The sequence below is a fragment of the Puntigrus tetrazona genome, chromosome 6 (assembly GCF_018831695.1).
Source record: "Puntigrus tetrazona isolate hp1 chromosome 6, ASM1883169v1, whole genome shotgun sequence".
NCBI classification, from domain to species: Eukaryota; Metazoa; Chordata; class Actinopteri; order Cypriniformes; family Cyprinidae; genus Puntigrus; species Puntigrus tetrazona.
This window is the reverse complement of record NC_056704.1, coordinates 18,083,692-18,098,491: the sequence shown is the minus strand read 5'-3', so window position 1 is coordinate 18,098,491 and position 14,800 is coordinate 18,083,692. Positions and strand designations below refer to the sequence as shown.

General features: G+C 37.3%; 3 protein-coding genes across 3 annotated transcripts; 2 read left to right on the top strand and 1 right to left on the bottom strand.

Moving 5' to 3' along the window:
- Window positions 1–1,956: 1,956 nt before the first annotated feature.
- Window positions 1,957–7,377, top strand: plcxd1 (phosphatidylinositol-specific phospholipase C, X domain containing 1). Its single transcript, XM_043241166.1, has 7 exons — window positions 1,957–2,444; window positions 2,755–2,875; window positions 3,114–3,256; window positions 3,906–4,034; window positions 4,230–4,385; window positions 4,524–4,704; window positions 6,207–7,377. Exons 2-7 carry the CDS (start codon window positions 2,764–2,766, stop codon window positions 6,461–6,463), a joined length of 978 nt encoding a protein of 325 aa, XP_043097101.1. The 5' UTR covers window positions 1,957–2,444; window positions 2,755–2,763; the 3' UTR covers window positions 6,464–7,377.
- A 583-nt stretch (window positions 7,378–7,960) lies between these two features.
- On the top strand, window positions 7,961–10,432 carry si:dkey-66a8.7 (PI-PLC X domain-containing protein 1). The gene is made up of 6 exons (XM_043241951.1): window positions 7,961–8,364; window positions 8,828–8,964; window positions 9,142–9,270; window positions 9,370–9,525; window positions 9,820–10,003; window positions 10,099–10,432. Exons 1-6 carry the CDS (start codon window positions 8,265–8,267, stop codon window positions 10,329–10,331), a joined length of 939 nt encoding a protein of 312 aa, XP_043097886.1. The 5' UTR covers window positions 7,961–8,264; the 3' UTR covers window positions 10,332–10,432.
- A 149-nt stretch (window positions 10,433–10,581) lies between these two features.
- Window positions 10,582–14,705, bottom strand: gtpbp6 (GTP binding protein 6 (putative)). Its single transcript, XM_043241950.1, has 10 exons — window positions 14,010–14,705; window positions 13,805–13,942; window positions 13,654–13,724; window positions 13,321–13,451; window positions 12,761–12,831; window positions 12,527–12,685; window positions 12,238–12,446; window positions 12,008–12,156; window positions 11,727–11,879; window positions 10,582–10,846 (listed from the first exon to the last, which is right to left on the bottom strand). The coding sequence occupies exons 1-10, from the start codon at window positions 14,443–14,445 to the stop codon at window positions 10,720–10,722; spliced, it is 1,644 nt and encodes a 547-aa protein (XP_043097885.1). The 5' UTR covers window positions 14,446–14,705; the 3' UTR covers window positions 10,582–10,719.
- Between the last annotated feature and the right edge of the window lie 95 nt (window positions 14,706–14,800).

Sequence of the window (14,800 nt, the reverse complement as noted above, 5' to 3'; positions counted from 1 at the left end):
TGACTCTGGTGTTAAACCAGCGCAGCACTCGCTCTGATAAAAGAGAAATATAAATCATAGAAAGTAAAATAAACTTCCACTTCTGCAGCTTTAGGTAAGTAAGGGATGACATACAGTCACTGCAAAAATAAACCCTCACGGGACCTTGATGTAAAATGTTCTCTTTCATCGAAGTCACGTATCCCAGAGAGCTTTGAAGTAATGTTTAATATAGTTCTGATCATGATTATGTTGCTTATTTAAAAGTTCTATTTGCAAATGTATATGTCCGTGATTGGCGTTAATGGGAATTACAGTATAATGTTAAGCTTTCTAGTCTTGGTTTAACAGTAGTAAAAGAGGTACATTAGAATGATCAACATGCTCTTGAACACCTGTGAGTAATTTGAGAGAACTCTGACTTTCATTGGCTGGTTCAAGCGGGTGTGCTTTGAACAGGGAAGGATCTAAACTGGTAACTAAATCGCTGTGAACAAGATTGGGCACTCTTTCACAAGAGAACTAAAAAAAAACTAATTGCTAAACTGAATGCTAATTAAGATACCTTTCAATGAGGTCCTTAACAAGAAGTACTAAACATTGCTAAAAAACATGAACGACTGACCAGCTCTGAAGCTTAATAATGAATGAAGCCACAACACATTTTTTACAATGCACACTGCAGTGAATTTAAAAGTACACTACCATTTTTTACTAATCATCTACTCAGCAAGGATGCATTAAATTGATCATGTTTAACTTATCATAAATGTATGGTTTTTGTTTTGTTTTTTTACTGAATTTTAAATAAATGCAGCTTTGGTGATCAAAAAAATGACTTCTTTCAAAAACCTCTAACTTACTGTAATTATTCTTATAATAAACTTTTTACATTAAGTTCTAAATATTAGCCTATATTATTACAAAGGAGAAATATATAGCACATAAAGCTCTAGGGTGGGATGTTTTTTTTAACTCATAAAGAAAGAGTTTGGCCTGATCAGACTGACGTGAAGGAAATATGCATACGTTAAGTGTTTTCTGACTAGAACCGCTAAAGGGTTGCAGCTCGGAGCATAAAGATTGATCTGCTTGGGTTCTGTATTAATGTGAGGCACATTAAACTATCCTTATCACTGTTCGACAGTTTGCATAGTGTGCAAAAACACTACTGTGCTGCGGCCGAAGTACTACATTGTCTTGTATCTAATTTTTTAAACATTGTGTTTAAAAAGGGCTTTGTGACAGAATATATTACAAAGAAGCCCTCGAAGCCAGTGAAGTAAAAGGAAGGTCAGCTCACTGCACTGGATTAAGTTGGCATTGTCAAACTGAAAACAATAGCACTGCACAACTTGAATGAATGTGTTACATTGCTTCTGTATTTTCAGTATTTTTTTTCTTTTCTTAAGATCACGGGTCTGTATCTGATCACATTAATCGGCATTAAAGTGATAAAGAGATGTCTCTTCTGTGTACTGTGGTGATGTTGTGAGGTATTGAGAGAAAAGTCCCGTGTCATCGCGAAACACTGTTTCTCTTGCAATACTGAGGTCAGCAGTTTACCATTCTGCCTCCCTCACGGCGGCAGAGGAGCTGCATCACCATAGAAAACAATAGAGCAAAGTAACTTGCCAAACCCGCATGTATTCTGTATTAACGAAAGGCGAAAATAAACGTATTGACAGCAATTGATTGCGTGGACAATTACATCGTCATAAAGTATATTAGCATCTGTTAAACCCCTCCTTCGTTCACCCGCGCGAACAAAATACGATTCATACTATGGGGAAGGTTTATGAATATTAATTAGACAAGGCTGACGACACTTCCACGCGACCGGCTGATGTCCCTAATGAATATTCATGAGCCAAGCTGTCGCTCCAACGTCTGCCTTTCAGCCAATCACTTCGCCCTACGGGGAGAGCGTCTCTTTGCGTAATTAATATTCATGACTCTAACCTTCGCCGTAGTACGTTTCTAAAACTGTCAGACTGACCGGGTGGAGAATGCAGCGGACAAGTGCACGGTTTCTGTCACCATTTCTTTTCTGTAAAAAGACGAATGTTTTTTTAAACGTCCAGTAATACGTGGATTCGTTTGATGATGGAAATGAAAGGAAAAGTGAAGCAAGTTTAATCGCATCATTGAACGGAGAAGAGAGAGTTTCTTCCGGACTATTTCGGTTTTCAACGCGGGATTTTGTTGTGGATACCCAGCCCGGTTCAACCTTGTGCCGCCAATGACAAGTTCAGCACCGCGTAACGTCCATCTCACTTTCACACGACCACCATGGGGCTTTGGGAATCTATGAAGTGGATAAATATATCGTTTCCTTTCATCATCCGTGTCCTTCAGCATCAGAGTCCGTTGGAGCCGGTTTAACCTGTACTCACTCAATTAAAATAGTTTAAAACGGCTTTGCTAAAATATTCTTCTTGGACTCAAAACAACTTTAAAACCTGGTAAATCCCGATATTTGTACATTTAAATTCACGCGATTTGAATGAAATCCTATATTTGCATAGACACTAGTATTTCCCTGTTAAATAAACCACGATGAATTTACATGCTGGGTTGGCGTAGGTCTTTAGATGATGGACCAGCACAGCCGTTGCTGTTGACCAGCAAAATGCTCTTTTGATGGAGCTGCTTGACCAAGGAAGGCTTTTTGGTTAAGCCTTACACAAATGCAATAAAAAAATGTTTATCAGAGTATCAAGCTGAACTCGAATGCCATGCGTGTGGATTCATTTGCCTTTTACATTTTGGCAGAAATCAAAGATGACATCAGAGGTCAGCCAACTATCCTTAAGTGAGCTTCCCATGGACAACTGGATGGCCCATCTGCCCAGTGCACTGTGGGATACCCCTCTCTGTTACATGGCCATACCAGGTATTTAACCTCACATTTTCATTTATACATTCACTAATTGCATACAATGTGTTCAATGGGTATGCGCAATTCTTTTCAAATTCATCCAGTAAAGTGTGAATGTTGCTATTTTAGGAGGGTGCCGTTATTAATTGATTTAACCACAGGTTTTTAGTCTATTTATATTTCTTTTTAGTTCTATATTTCATTTTAGTTCAGTGCATTCGGTCATTGTGTCACTTTTATAATGGGTCTTTAGGGAGCCACAATGCCATAACCTACTGTCTGGATAAGAACGACCGTTCTCCGGTGGACCTCACTCAACCGGATATGCTGCAAAAGCTGGACAAGTACATGAAGCCCATCATAAGGCCATTTGTTTACAAGTGGGCAATAGCACAGGTACTGTATGTAGTCCCAGGTTGTTGTCACTGATCCATTATTCTTTTATTGCATTAAAACTAATATAATAATCGCCATTATATTTTTCATATAAGTTCTTGCATTTTCAATTGAATTATTTTGGACAATGATTGCTTTCTGAGTCCAAGCTTGTTGTCCTTCCTATAGCGCTGTACTTACAAAATCACTAATGCTGTATCAGAAATTGCGTAATTAAATTTCTGTCCAAAATTGGTGACTTTTTCACAATTACGTACGTAATTATGCTGGTTATGGTATCAAATTCCACATGAGGTTATAGACCATTTTATGTTAGCGTGCATCAGCAGATTCCCTTAGAGCATCGTCTCTAAAAGTTATCAGCATGACGGGGAATAAATTGCCGTCTGCTGTCCTTAGGAAATCAATCAAACACTCAGTGGTTTTGCTACGGTAAAAGCTCTTGAAAGCACAATTGGATGGAATAGTTATGATAAAAGTAACACTGATGGATGAGCACATTGTCCCAAATCTGTAGGTGGGTTTTTACAGAAACGGTTATTTCACTTTCAGTGGTTTTACTGACGCTGTTTGTCTTCAGCGAGCTGTTCAGCACTATCTTTGCTGCACCTGCATTGTTAATGATTGTGCTTTACATTATTTACCATAGGAGTCTAGCATTAGGGAGCAGTTGGATTCTGGAGTGCGATACTGTGACCTGAGGATAGCACATCGGCCTAATGACAGCTCAAATGATCTCTACTTCTACCATGGTGTTTATACCACTATAACTGTGGAGGTAAGACAACTGACTACACAAAACTATGAAGACAATTGATTAAACATTTGGAAGACTTAGCACGGCGTTTCCCACCGTGTTGATTTGTTGTGTAATCTGATAAGTGCAGTCGTTGTAATCTGCTGAGTTTGTTGGTTGAAGAATATAAATAAATGCTTTTTAATTTAATCAAACCAATTTCTTGTGTTATTTCAGATGGTTTTAAAAGAGATCAGAGAGTGGTTGGATGTTCATCCAAAGGAATTAGTGATACTCTCATTTAGCCACTTCCTGGGCCTTAGTCAGGAGCTTCACACACTGCTCGTCTCAACTATAAAGAGTGTTTTTGATTCCAAACTGTGCCCCAAAATGGTACGCGTTAGCTTTTATTGTTTAATTTTAGTAATAGATGTTGGGAAGTGGCGTCAATAACAGTATATCTACAAAAATATTACAGTGTTGATTCAAATAAATTATAAAACTTCTGATTACTTCTGATTTTTTTGATAGGAGTGTGTGACACTACGGAAATTATGGAGCCAGGGTCATCAAGTTATCATTTCATATGAGCACAATATTGCCAACTGCCACAGAGAATTGTGGTCCCATATACCTTACTGGTGGGCAAACAAGTGCAAGGCTGAAGCACTGATCGAGGAATTTGAACATAGGAAGCAATACGGTCGACCAGGTAATCTTTAATATGCCTTTTTATTATCATTATTATTTATTCTCTTAATAAAACTATCTTCATTGAACTTGCGGAAGCGAGTTAGCATTTTAGCACTTTTGTTTTCAACGTACCAAAGTCAGTGAACCATTTTTGAATGAGATTTTGGGTAGATCCCCTAAAATAAGTTCTGTGGTTCACACAAGGTCACACCAACTACACCACACTTGTGATTTATTTTTATTTTTTTACATACAAGCTAACAAGTTGCTAAATTTGACTACAGGTTCTGTTAAAGACATTAAACATCATTAAATGTATTAATTTACAGTATCCTCCAATCGTAGTGTACGTTATATTATAATTAATTGTAGAATCACCAATAGTTTCCTGCATTTTATATTGTTGTTCAACAATGTTTTTCATGCTTTGCCCCGAAATGTCAACACAAGTCTTCGGATGGAAGATGCTCGTTGTAATGCTTTCCTATTCATGCGGAGACTCTGGGTTCGGACCATTAGATAAACTCATGATTATTTCATGTAAACACCACATTTACCGACTCATTCGCCTTGAGCGTGAATAGGGCTTAGCGCCTCTTTAAAATGAAATGTACTCGGCCACATATGAAGCTGTTATGAAGCATAAATTCAGAATTTTCTAGAAGCAAAGATAAAATAACATTTTGTACCCTAACAAAACGATAGCTGAAATGTGGTACTTTATTCACTAAAATATAATCTTCCCATATCTAAAAACATGCTCTCTTAAATGCACTAGAATTTTGTTGAATAGTACATGAATATTGCACGTTAAAATGTTTGAAAAGGTTTTCGGTAACGCGTTGGTGGCGACGTTGAAGGTGGTGCGGTAGTTCGTTTATAGCCTATTAAAAGTTTAGCTTTTAGGTTCTTTTATTGAGGCATCAAAATTCGTAAAAGTTATATTACTTTGTGAAGATTATGTCAATGGACAATTTCATGAACTATGATTGAACACAGAGTTAATTTTTTCGATAATCCAAAAGGCTTTTTTTAGCTTTTTTAGCAAGCTAGTTTCATGCTAACAGCCGATCGGTGACGTCAGTGTTACCAGTTCTAGCCCCGGCAAATAAACACTCAATTATTAGTACATGTCCGTTATCCTCACAGAAAAGTCAGTCATCTGATTGTACCGTGCATAAAAAAATGCACTTTTTGAATTAGACAGATGGGAGCATACAAATAAGTCATGGTGCCATCGCAAGCTATCACGAAGCCCCACTTGTGATTATGAGCTTTTGATTGTAGTGATCGACTTCACATTGCTTTCATATGCAATTTTTCTGGAGGTGTAGCGTTAGCTGGATCATGAAAAGTTGGCACTGTTCTGTCCTTCAGGAGGAGTCAGCATTCATGGGTGTGGCATGTGGCTGGATGAATCATTATAGGGTGGTTGTCTCCACACACTGCTAACACACATTTATGTCCAAACAACATGTGAAAGCGAATTTTGCCTAATCAGCTGTGCGTAATTTTCCACAGGTGGCTTCTTTGTGACTGGAATCAATCTTACTGAAGATCTGAAGTACATATGCTCCCATCCCACAGAATCACTGAAGGATATGGTTATGTCTACATATCCCACGTTACTTAGCTGGGTCAAGCAACAGAAGCCTGGCTCTAACACCGGCTCCCTCAACATCATAGCCGGGGACTTTGTGACAGAGAGCCAATTCATACCAACCGTCATTGCACTGAATGAAAATCTTCTCAAGAGGACCATAATACCAGAGCCTTGAACCTCTTTTAGCTGCATAATGTATTTAACATTTGAAGAAAGAAGTGTTTTCTTGTTCTTGTGATGGTTTTTTATACTAGTCAACTTTGCACTTTTTGTAAGGTTGCTTACACACTACGCTGCGTCAGCGCCATTCTTTTCAGTAGGGACTTTGGTGCATTGCAAGAAAAAACACAAGGGTTTGTGAAACCAATGCACCACCATGCAACCAAAAGCACTTACCATACCCTCAAAATGGATCACTCGCACTTTCCTGTCCGCCAAATGCTCCGACAAAGCGGTTTCTAGTGTGTAAGCACCCTTAGGATGATAGATCAATTTGAGTTATCGGTAGAATATTGTAATGCACTGACTTTTATGACTTGAACTTATTGTCTTAAGCTTATTTATGCAGTCTCTGATATATACCTCTGATTTTGCAAAAATGTCGATCATTTCTTAAGAACCTGGTTCCAAACGGATGTCACTACTAAGGTCCAGGTTGTAACCACTTTATCTACAGCACAACTTCAGACGTAAGCACATCACAGGACACAGTAAGTTCCCTGTGAGCATCAGAGTTTGCATGTGAATTGCTGAGGTCTACTCGGTGCAAGCCTGCATAAACATAAGATTATCAAACACTCAGGATTGTTAATTCTCAATGATATACTCCTTTCAGATTTCTACTGTGTGGAATGACTATGGAAATACGATTCCAATAAATACATGTCTGCATGGTGCACAATCAAAAAGCATGAAAAGAGATTGAAATATTTCTGTCTTTGCACATGTTCTCTGCCATAGTAGCATGCATTTTAAACCAGTTTAATCAAGATATTAGTTTGCATCAAAAACAAATATCAACAGTGGAATTGACTATCAAATACTCTGATTTATTATCTGAAGGTTTTCAATAAATTAAACATAAAACAATATTCAAAGAATTGCGTTTTGAGTTATTAAAAATTAAGTGTCTGGTGCACAAAGCAGCTGACATGGAAAGCAGAATTTAACTTTTGTTGATTATAAAAATGTGACGAAAGACTTCAGTCAAAGCTGACCTTTGATAATGGAATTTTGTGGCATTTCTACCTCAAAGATAATAAAAGGTCACTAGATTGCTAAACTATAGCAACTTGCGAGTAAATAACATTGTGTGTACATATATTTCTAATTGAATTATTTGCCTTTCATACATAGGTCAGTCTAGATTATTTAGCAAAAGGTTAAATAAATGTATGGTGGAGAGTGGAGTGTTTACTTGGTATTTTTTCGAATGCTTTTTGATTAGAGAAAGGAACATTTATTGTAATCTAATAATAGCCTAATATGATAAAACTAAATTTACATCAAATGTTTATCATTCGCGAATTGAGTATTTATCCGAAATATGAAGTATTCTGTGGCATGAAGACGTACTGCATAAGAGAAATGAATGACCTATGATCAAGATAGATCTGTTTTTGGGGCGGTTTAACTCGGCGACGGAAAGGAGGAAAAGGCTGTTCTGCAATCAGCTGTAAGCTCTGAAGCAGCAGGGAACAAGGAAATGACGAGATGACACGTCAATAAACATTCATGTGCAAGAATGTCAGTAACTTCTAAAACCTTTTTACTTTCGTTAAAGATGATTACTAACCCGCGGAGGTTGTGAGGTCACCTTAACAAAGAGTTGGGCTCAGCCGTTTTATCGATGGTGCCTTATCTGTTGTTTCGCTCAAACGCGGACTGTTTCAGTCGATCAACTCGTTTTGTTTTCAAGCGAAGCATTTGAGATTCTTTTGTAAAGAGCTACTGCTTTTGTATGATCCGGTGAACTGATGGACCTCGTTATAAAGGATGAAATGAATCAGGAGGACTGGATGTCACGTTTGCCAGAGAAACTCTGGGATGTCCCTTTAACATGTCTCTCAATACCAGGTGAGCACGAAATGCACTTTTTTAAAATTTTGTTTTCAGGATTATAAATTTATATCTTACAGTTAGAGTTATGTTTTTTCCCTTCGGAATTCTTGTTCACATGTCGAGCATTCCAAACTTTTATGTCATAAATTTGACTTTTCCCACTAGCAGGAATGAATTAATTTCTGTATTTATTTACTTACGGGCGGAACTGTTCCTTCCTTGTGGGGAGAAAGAAAACAATTATGTAGTAATTTATAGCGAATACTATAAATACTACGTTTATTTTTTACGGTACTACAGTAAAGTACGTGAATTGTGTTTGCTAAAAATATACCCATGCTACTTATGACTGATTTTATGCTATTATTTATGCAATTTATGAATATTTTATGATTTAAATATTTTTTTTCCTAGCATGTTTTGTACGTGAAACATCCTTGTCAGTGCAGATCATGAATGGACCCTCATTTGTTTTCAGGTAGCCACGATGCAATGAGCTACTGTCTGGATATCACTTCTCCACTGCTCCGATCTGAGTCAGACACATTTAGGTTTCTGGATGGAGTTTTCTGCTGTTTCACCAGGCCAGCTATTCGCAAATGGGCTACTACTCAGGCAGGCATATACCTTATTTAATAGCTATTTTGACTGATTGCAATGCTTAATATTTCATAGCAGAAACAGAACAAAATGTCTCTCCAATAGCGCTTATAGAGTCAGTGTATGCCGTGTACAAATTCATGCATTTTTACATAAGAAATGTATCAAAGCCCCTTAATGTGTTGCAAACAGGTGCAAAACATTGTGGAGCAACTTACAGCAGGCATTCGATACTTTGATCTTCGAATTGCCCACAAACAGTGTGATTCTTCCAAAGAGCTTTACTTCACTCACGTCATTTACACGCATGCAATGGTCATTGTAAGTATATAGATGACTGCTGAGATGGATTAGCTATTAAAGTTTGCTTTTCATTCTTTATTTGTGCATTTTCTACTTTCTAAACATTGTATTTTGTAGGAAACTCTACAGACTGTTGCTTCATGGCTTGAATCTCATCCCAAAGAAATCATCATTCTAGCTTGTAGTCATTTTGAAGGGCTGGATTATAAAATGCATGAAGAATTTATCTATTCTCTGAAGAAAATCTTTGGCTCTAAACTGTGCCCTCGCGACGTAAGAAACCTTTTGGATTTTTTAAACAAAGTAATTAATTTGTCCTTAGTAGCATTATGATAGCAAGTCAATACACCACCGATCGCAAGTTACCTATTTAAATGTTTTTGAAAGTCGCCAAGGCTGCATTTATTTGATCAAAAATACAGAAATTACAGAACTGTTTTCTACTTCCTGTTGTAAAGCTTAATTTTTTTAGCATCACGGTATACATGACAACCATGATACAAGAATAAAAAACAAATTCAAACCTTTAAAGTTTAAAGTCTAAACTGCAACTATACTGTTTTAAAGGAGGCCTTATTGACCTTGCGGAGTCTGTGGTCTTCAGGCTATCAGGTTGTGCTGTCATATGAAGACCAGTCAGCATCCCGTTATAAGGAGTTGTGGCCTTGTATCCCATACCTTTGGGCCAATAAACCTAATGCAGAAGAGTTGATCTACTATCTCGAATGCCAGAAACGGCTTGGTCGACCTGGTGAGAGAAGCTTTTGTTTGGTTATACTTGAAAAGGGAAAAAAAGATGGTTCCTTTATACCTATGATCTCTGATCAGCATATTTCTGTTTCACAGAAGGTTTTTTTGTAGCTGGCCTGAACCTAACGACAGATCGATGTTTCATTGCCTCACATCCTCGGGTGTCTCTCCGAACTTTGACCATGGAGAACTGGAACCATGTGAAGATATGGTTAGAAGACCAGAAACCAGGAGCTGAACCCACATGTCTAAACATAATAGCAGGCGACTTCATTGGTCCTGTACCATTTTGTTCCCTTGTTATTGGTCTTAACAAAAAACTGCTTTAAGGGTGGGTTGATATGAAGCCTTTATGGCATGTGAAGGCCTTTTTTAAGGAATCATTTGGGATACAAACCCAAGGTTTACAAGTGATCTAAAAAGTATTCAGACTAATAACTAAATGAGACGACGTGCAATATTCAGTCCTCAGTATGTTTACATGTGCCTTTTACTATATAACTCTTCTTGATGAATTAAGCAGCTTTTTATAAATTCAGATCAAGCTTTGAGAATTTACACCTACAACATTTTTTGACATACGTTTCTCAATGTCTGGCTTTATTTTGTTAAAATACAGATTTTTTGATATTTTACATAAATAAATATATATTCAAACATCATTATTGCACTGAGTGTGGGAATTATTTTGGATGATGTTACTCTGGCCGTCTGTTACTAGGCGACCTGAAACAGTTTCCTGTAGCGGCCATATGCAGCTTGGCTAATGATGACCTTGACATTGGCAGTGCAGTCGTCTCCCACATCATCCACTGCTTGCACCGTCGCCTCTTTATACAGCCAACTGTGAAGGGAAAGGGCACTGAATGAAAAAGTCTGTGAGTAAGATAATACAGTCGTGGCCAAAAATACCCTTGGTAAACATGATCAAAGAAGGCTGGGAAAATGTATCTGCAATAAATATTTAAAACAGGGGTAAATATCATTATGAAATAAATGTTTTTCTTAAAATATAGATTGGACACAATTATTGGCACCCCAAAAGTAAAATATATCTATGTTTCACGGAAATAAAAAAAAATGAGCAAAAACAAAGCCCACCACAATGAGAAAAACCAAAAAATATATTTCTCATGTGCAGCAAAAGATAATTAAGCGGCTTTAAGAAAAGAGCTAGAGCAGTGAAAATTCCCATTTTATTGGATTAAATAATCCAAACACAAACTTAAAAAAACCCCACAGAAATAAGTCACTGAGCACAAAACCAAGCTTCTGCTATGGCCATTCCAGTTTTTTGACCTGAACCCTTTAGAAAATGAGTGAGGTGAACTAAAGAAAAGAAGCACCACCATGAAGCTGGGAATCTGAAGGGTCTGGAGTGATTCTGGATGAAGGAAAGGGCTCTGATCTCTTGTCAAGTGTTCTCATCAGGCATCGTAGGAGAAAATTTAGAGCTTTTAAACTGGAAAATGAAGGTTTCAAAAAGTACTGAATAAAAGGGGGACGTTAATTATGGCCAATGTGTATAAAAGAAAAACATTTATTTCATGATGACATTTCCCCCACTTTAAATTCTTGAAGTATCCAATGAAAGGTTAGACTTTTGTGATAAAAAAATAAATAAAAGATCAAAAGGATTAACAGTGCTGGTTTTGATCATATTTACCAAGAGTGCAGATATTTTTGGCCATGACTCCTTATTAATTTTTTTATAGAAAACTTACGCTAACTGAGGGCTATTGAGCTGCACCTTAAGGGTCATCATTTGTTTGCCGGTATATTTAACAACAGCTTCTTCAATCTTCTCTTTCAACACCTCCAGTCCGTGCTGTTTCAGAGCAGATATAGGAATGACCTCAGGTTCACTGACCTCATATCTGTGGAACATGTAAAAACATTGAATTTTTCCAAAATAAAAATGTGATTTGTGCATGTCTGTGTTAAGTCTTAAAGTAATACGTCACTAAATTAAACTGTCACACGAATCAGGAAAAAGACGTCTCACCCTTCAATGAGGTCTATCTTATTGTGCACCTCTATTATGGAATTCAACAGTCTTTCTGGAATCTGTAGATTCTTGAGTACATTCAGTACATTGACCTTTTGATTCACGGTTTCTGGATGGCTGATGTCTCTCACGTGAATGATGAGGTCCTGCAAAAGGAGAGGCTGTTTAAACATTTCTAACATTATTAAAAATGAGAAGCTTTTTAGAGTTGTGACTTGGGTACATACAGAATGTGTTACATCCTCCAGCGTGGCAGAGAAAGAGTCAATAAGCTGGTGAGGGAGCTGGGACAAGAAGCCAATGGTGTCAACATAAAGTACAGTCATGTGACTTGGCAGCTGTCCTGCATGTACTGTAACATCCAGGGTGGCAAAGAGCTGATCTTTAGGCTGGAGACCAGCATCTCCAGTCAGTGATTTAATCAGGGTTGTTTTACCTTTAGAAACAAAGACTCCTAATGTATATTTTACAATCTCATACAATAGTTTAACAGGTTAATATTTATCCAAACCTCACCACAGTTAGTGTAGCCCATGACAGAGACGATTGGAAAGTCTCTGTGTTTGCGCTGGGAGCGCAGCAGGTGCCTCTTCCTTCTAAGTCTCTCCAGGGCCGATCGGATCTTTAGCTCTCGCTCCTTTAACAATCTGTGCTGCGTTTCAAACAGCGTTTCGCCTGTAAAAATGTTTCCGTTCCAGTGAAACGTAATAAACCTTGGGCTTAAATGTTTCTAATGTGATAAGCCCTTACCTGAGCCCATAATGTACCTGGAGCCGCCACCTTGCTGGTCTAAGTTAGCGACTTCATTTCTTAGCCGTGATCTTATGTGTTCAAAGAACAAAAACATGTTGGTAAATCTGTGTTAACGTTAACCAATACTGAACAAAAAGTCACCAGAGACATCAACTTTTATTGTCGGAAAGTAAACTACCTTTCAAAAGTTTTATTTTAATTTATTATGAAATTAAAACTTTCTTTCAGTAAGGATGCATTAAATTGATCAAAAGTGGCAATAAGGTAATTTATAATGTTGAAGACTGGAGTAATGGCTGGTGAAAAATCATCTTTATTCCATAACATGCATTACATTGTAAAACTATTAAAATATAAAACTGTTATTTTAAATTGTGTATTTTAAAATATTTATTTGCAGTATTTAAATAAATGCGGCCATGGAGAGCATTAGAATCTTCTTAAAAAATGGTACCAAGTTTAAACTTTTGAACTGTAGTGTTTGCTAGTAAAACAATGTTGATTTCTTCAGGAAACTACATAGATTATGAAAATAGTAAATAATTTACATAATTTACCTGAGCAAGGGAATCTCTGCCAAAGAGATCTGCAGTTTGGCCTCTTTTGTTCTAGCATTACAGCGGAAAATATGCAAAACAAGCGAGTATCTATCAAGAACCTTCACTCCCCAGGCTTCCTGCAATTCTTTCTGAAACATAAAAAATGACTTAACACTTAATTACAACTACATTAAAGTATAACTTCTCATACTATAGCCACATTGAATCTAGTGCTATTTTGAAAAATTAAATGAATCATAATAATCTAAACAGATTGTCATGCTCTTTTGTGCACACGTTTAGAAACTCTTTAAAGTGAATCGATGCAATCCCAGTATAATGAGTACTCACTTCCGAGGGAGGCGAAAAACGTTCAACGTTCACAAAAACAGCTGTGACCCCAGGAGTAGCTCTGATCTTCTCTTTAAAATATTACAGAACACAGACACCTGTCAATCCGTGACTAAAATACCTATTTATTTAAATCCAGTCAACTATATACCTGTAAGAGCCTGGAAGTTTCCCTTGCCAAAAATTCTTTTCTTCTCGGGTGTCTTGGTGGAGAGGATGATCTTATCAACAACACTCCAGTTATTCAAAGTGTTCACCAGACCAACAGCTTCTTCCATCTGTAGTGCCGCTGTCAAAGAAACAACTTTGTAAAATGACACATTTATCCAATGATTGAAATCAGTCTATACTTTTACCTGTGGTCAGATATTGCTTTCTGCTGCCCCATTTCACATCAGGATGCACAATGAAGACCCTGTGTTCTTCTTCACCGATACCTGTGGGGATCTGCTGCTGGAGCAGCTCCTCTATTTCTGCCTCAATTTCATCCTCCTCTTCTTCTTCTAGGCTGTTGTTATCCATGTTGTGATTTTTGCTCTTGAACATGCAAGCTGTCACAGACAAAGTCCTTGCTGGCAGAGCTGGAACTGCAACCCCAGCTCTTAAATTTTGTCCCGGACATGATACCATGGTACCAACAAATTTTGAGGTACATTGAGAAAATCGGATTGGTTTACATGTAGCAGAAGTCATGTACCTTCTACCAAGGCCATGTTCTGAACATAATTTTCTCCATGCATATCTGCACAAAAACACATGGTTGGTCAAGACACTGAGCTTGTTGAGATTCATTTGCTCGGGTTTTAGGTTTTACAATAATTTAACCAACGTCCAAACAATGCAACATTCAACGTTTAGCGAACCTAAAGAATAATCAATTAGAAAAACATTACATTTACTCTTCAACTAACTTGGTATATCAGCATGTTGTGATACTTCTTCCTCTCTTGTGTTTAACGCGGGAGGTTGTTCAACTGCGCCACCAGTAGGATAGGTGCGTTATTAATTTCCGTTTTTCTATTTTTGCAAATAAACGATTATTTTTTTATATTAGAGGCAAACTGAGAGGAAATTGTAAGTATGAATGCTTTGTAAAATAAAAAGTTTAACATAATCTGTTCCACAGAGACAAAAAAAAAGAGACGCT

Excerpts from the sequence above, each read along its gene's own strand:
- gtpbp6 (XM_043241950.1), bottom strand. The coding sequence starts at position 14,445 with ATGAATCTCAACAAGCTCAGTGTCTTGACCAACCATGTGTTTTTGTGC. Across the intron at positions 12,447-12,526 it reads CATGGGCTACACTAACTGTG|GTAAAACAACCCTGATTAAA; the intron begins GTGAGGTTTGGA and ends TTGTTTCTAAAG. Across the intron at positions 11,880-12,007 it reads AAGATAGACCTCATTGAAGG|ATATGAGGTCAGTGAACCTG; the intron begins GTGAGACGTCTT and ends CATGTTCCACAG.
- si:dkey-66a8.7 (XM_043241951.1), top strand. The coding sequence starts at position 8,265 with ATGGACCTCGTTATAAAGGATGAAATGAATCAGGAGGACTGGATGTCA. Across the intron at positions 8,365-8,827 it reads AACATGTCTCTCAATACCAG|GTAGCCACGATGCAATGAGC; the intron begins GTGAGCACGAAA and ends ATTTGTTTTCAG. Across the intron at positions 9,526-9,819 it reads CTAAACTGTGCCCTCGCGAC|GAGGCCTTATTGACCTTGCG; the intron begins GTAAGAAACCTT and ends ACTGTTTTAAAG.
- plcxd1 (XM_043241166.1), top strand. The coding sequence starts at position 2,764 with ATGACATCAGAGGTCAGCCAACTATCCTTAAGTGAGCTTCCCATGGAC. Across the intron at positions 4,035-4,229 it reads ATACCACTATAACTGTGGAG|ATGGTTTTAAAAGAGATCAG; the intron begins GTAAGACAACTG and ends GTGTTATTTCAG. Across the intron at positions 4,386-4,523 it reads CCAAACTGTGCCCCAAAATG|GAGTGTGTGACACTACGGAA; the intron begins GTACGCGTTAGC and ends TTTTTTTGATAG.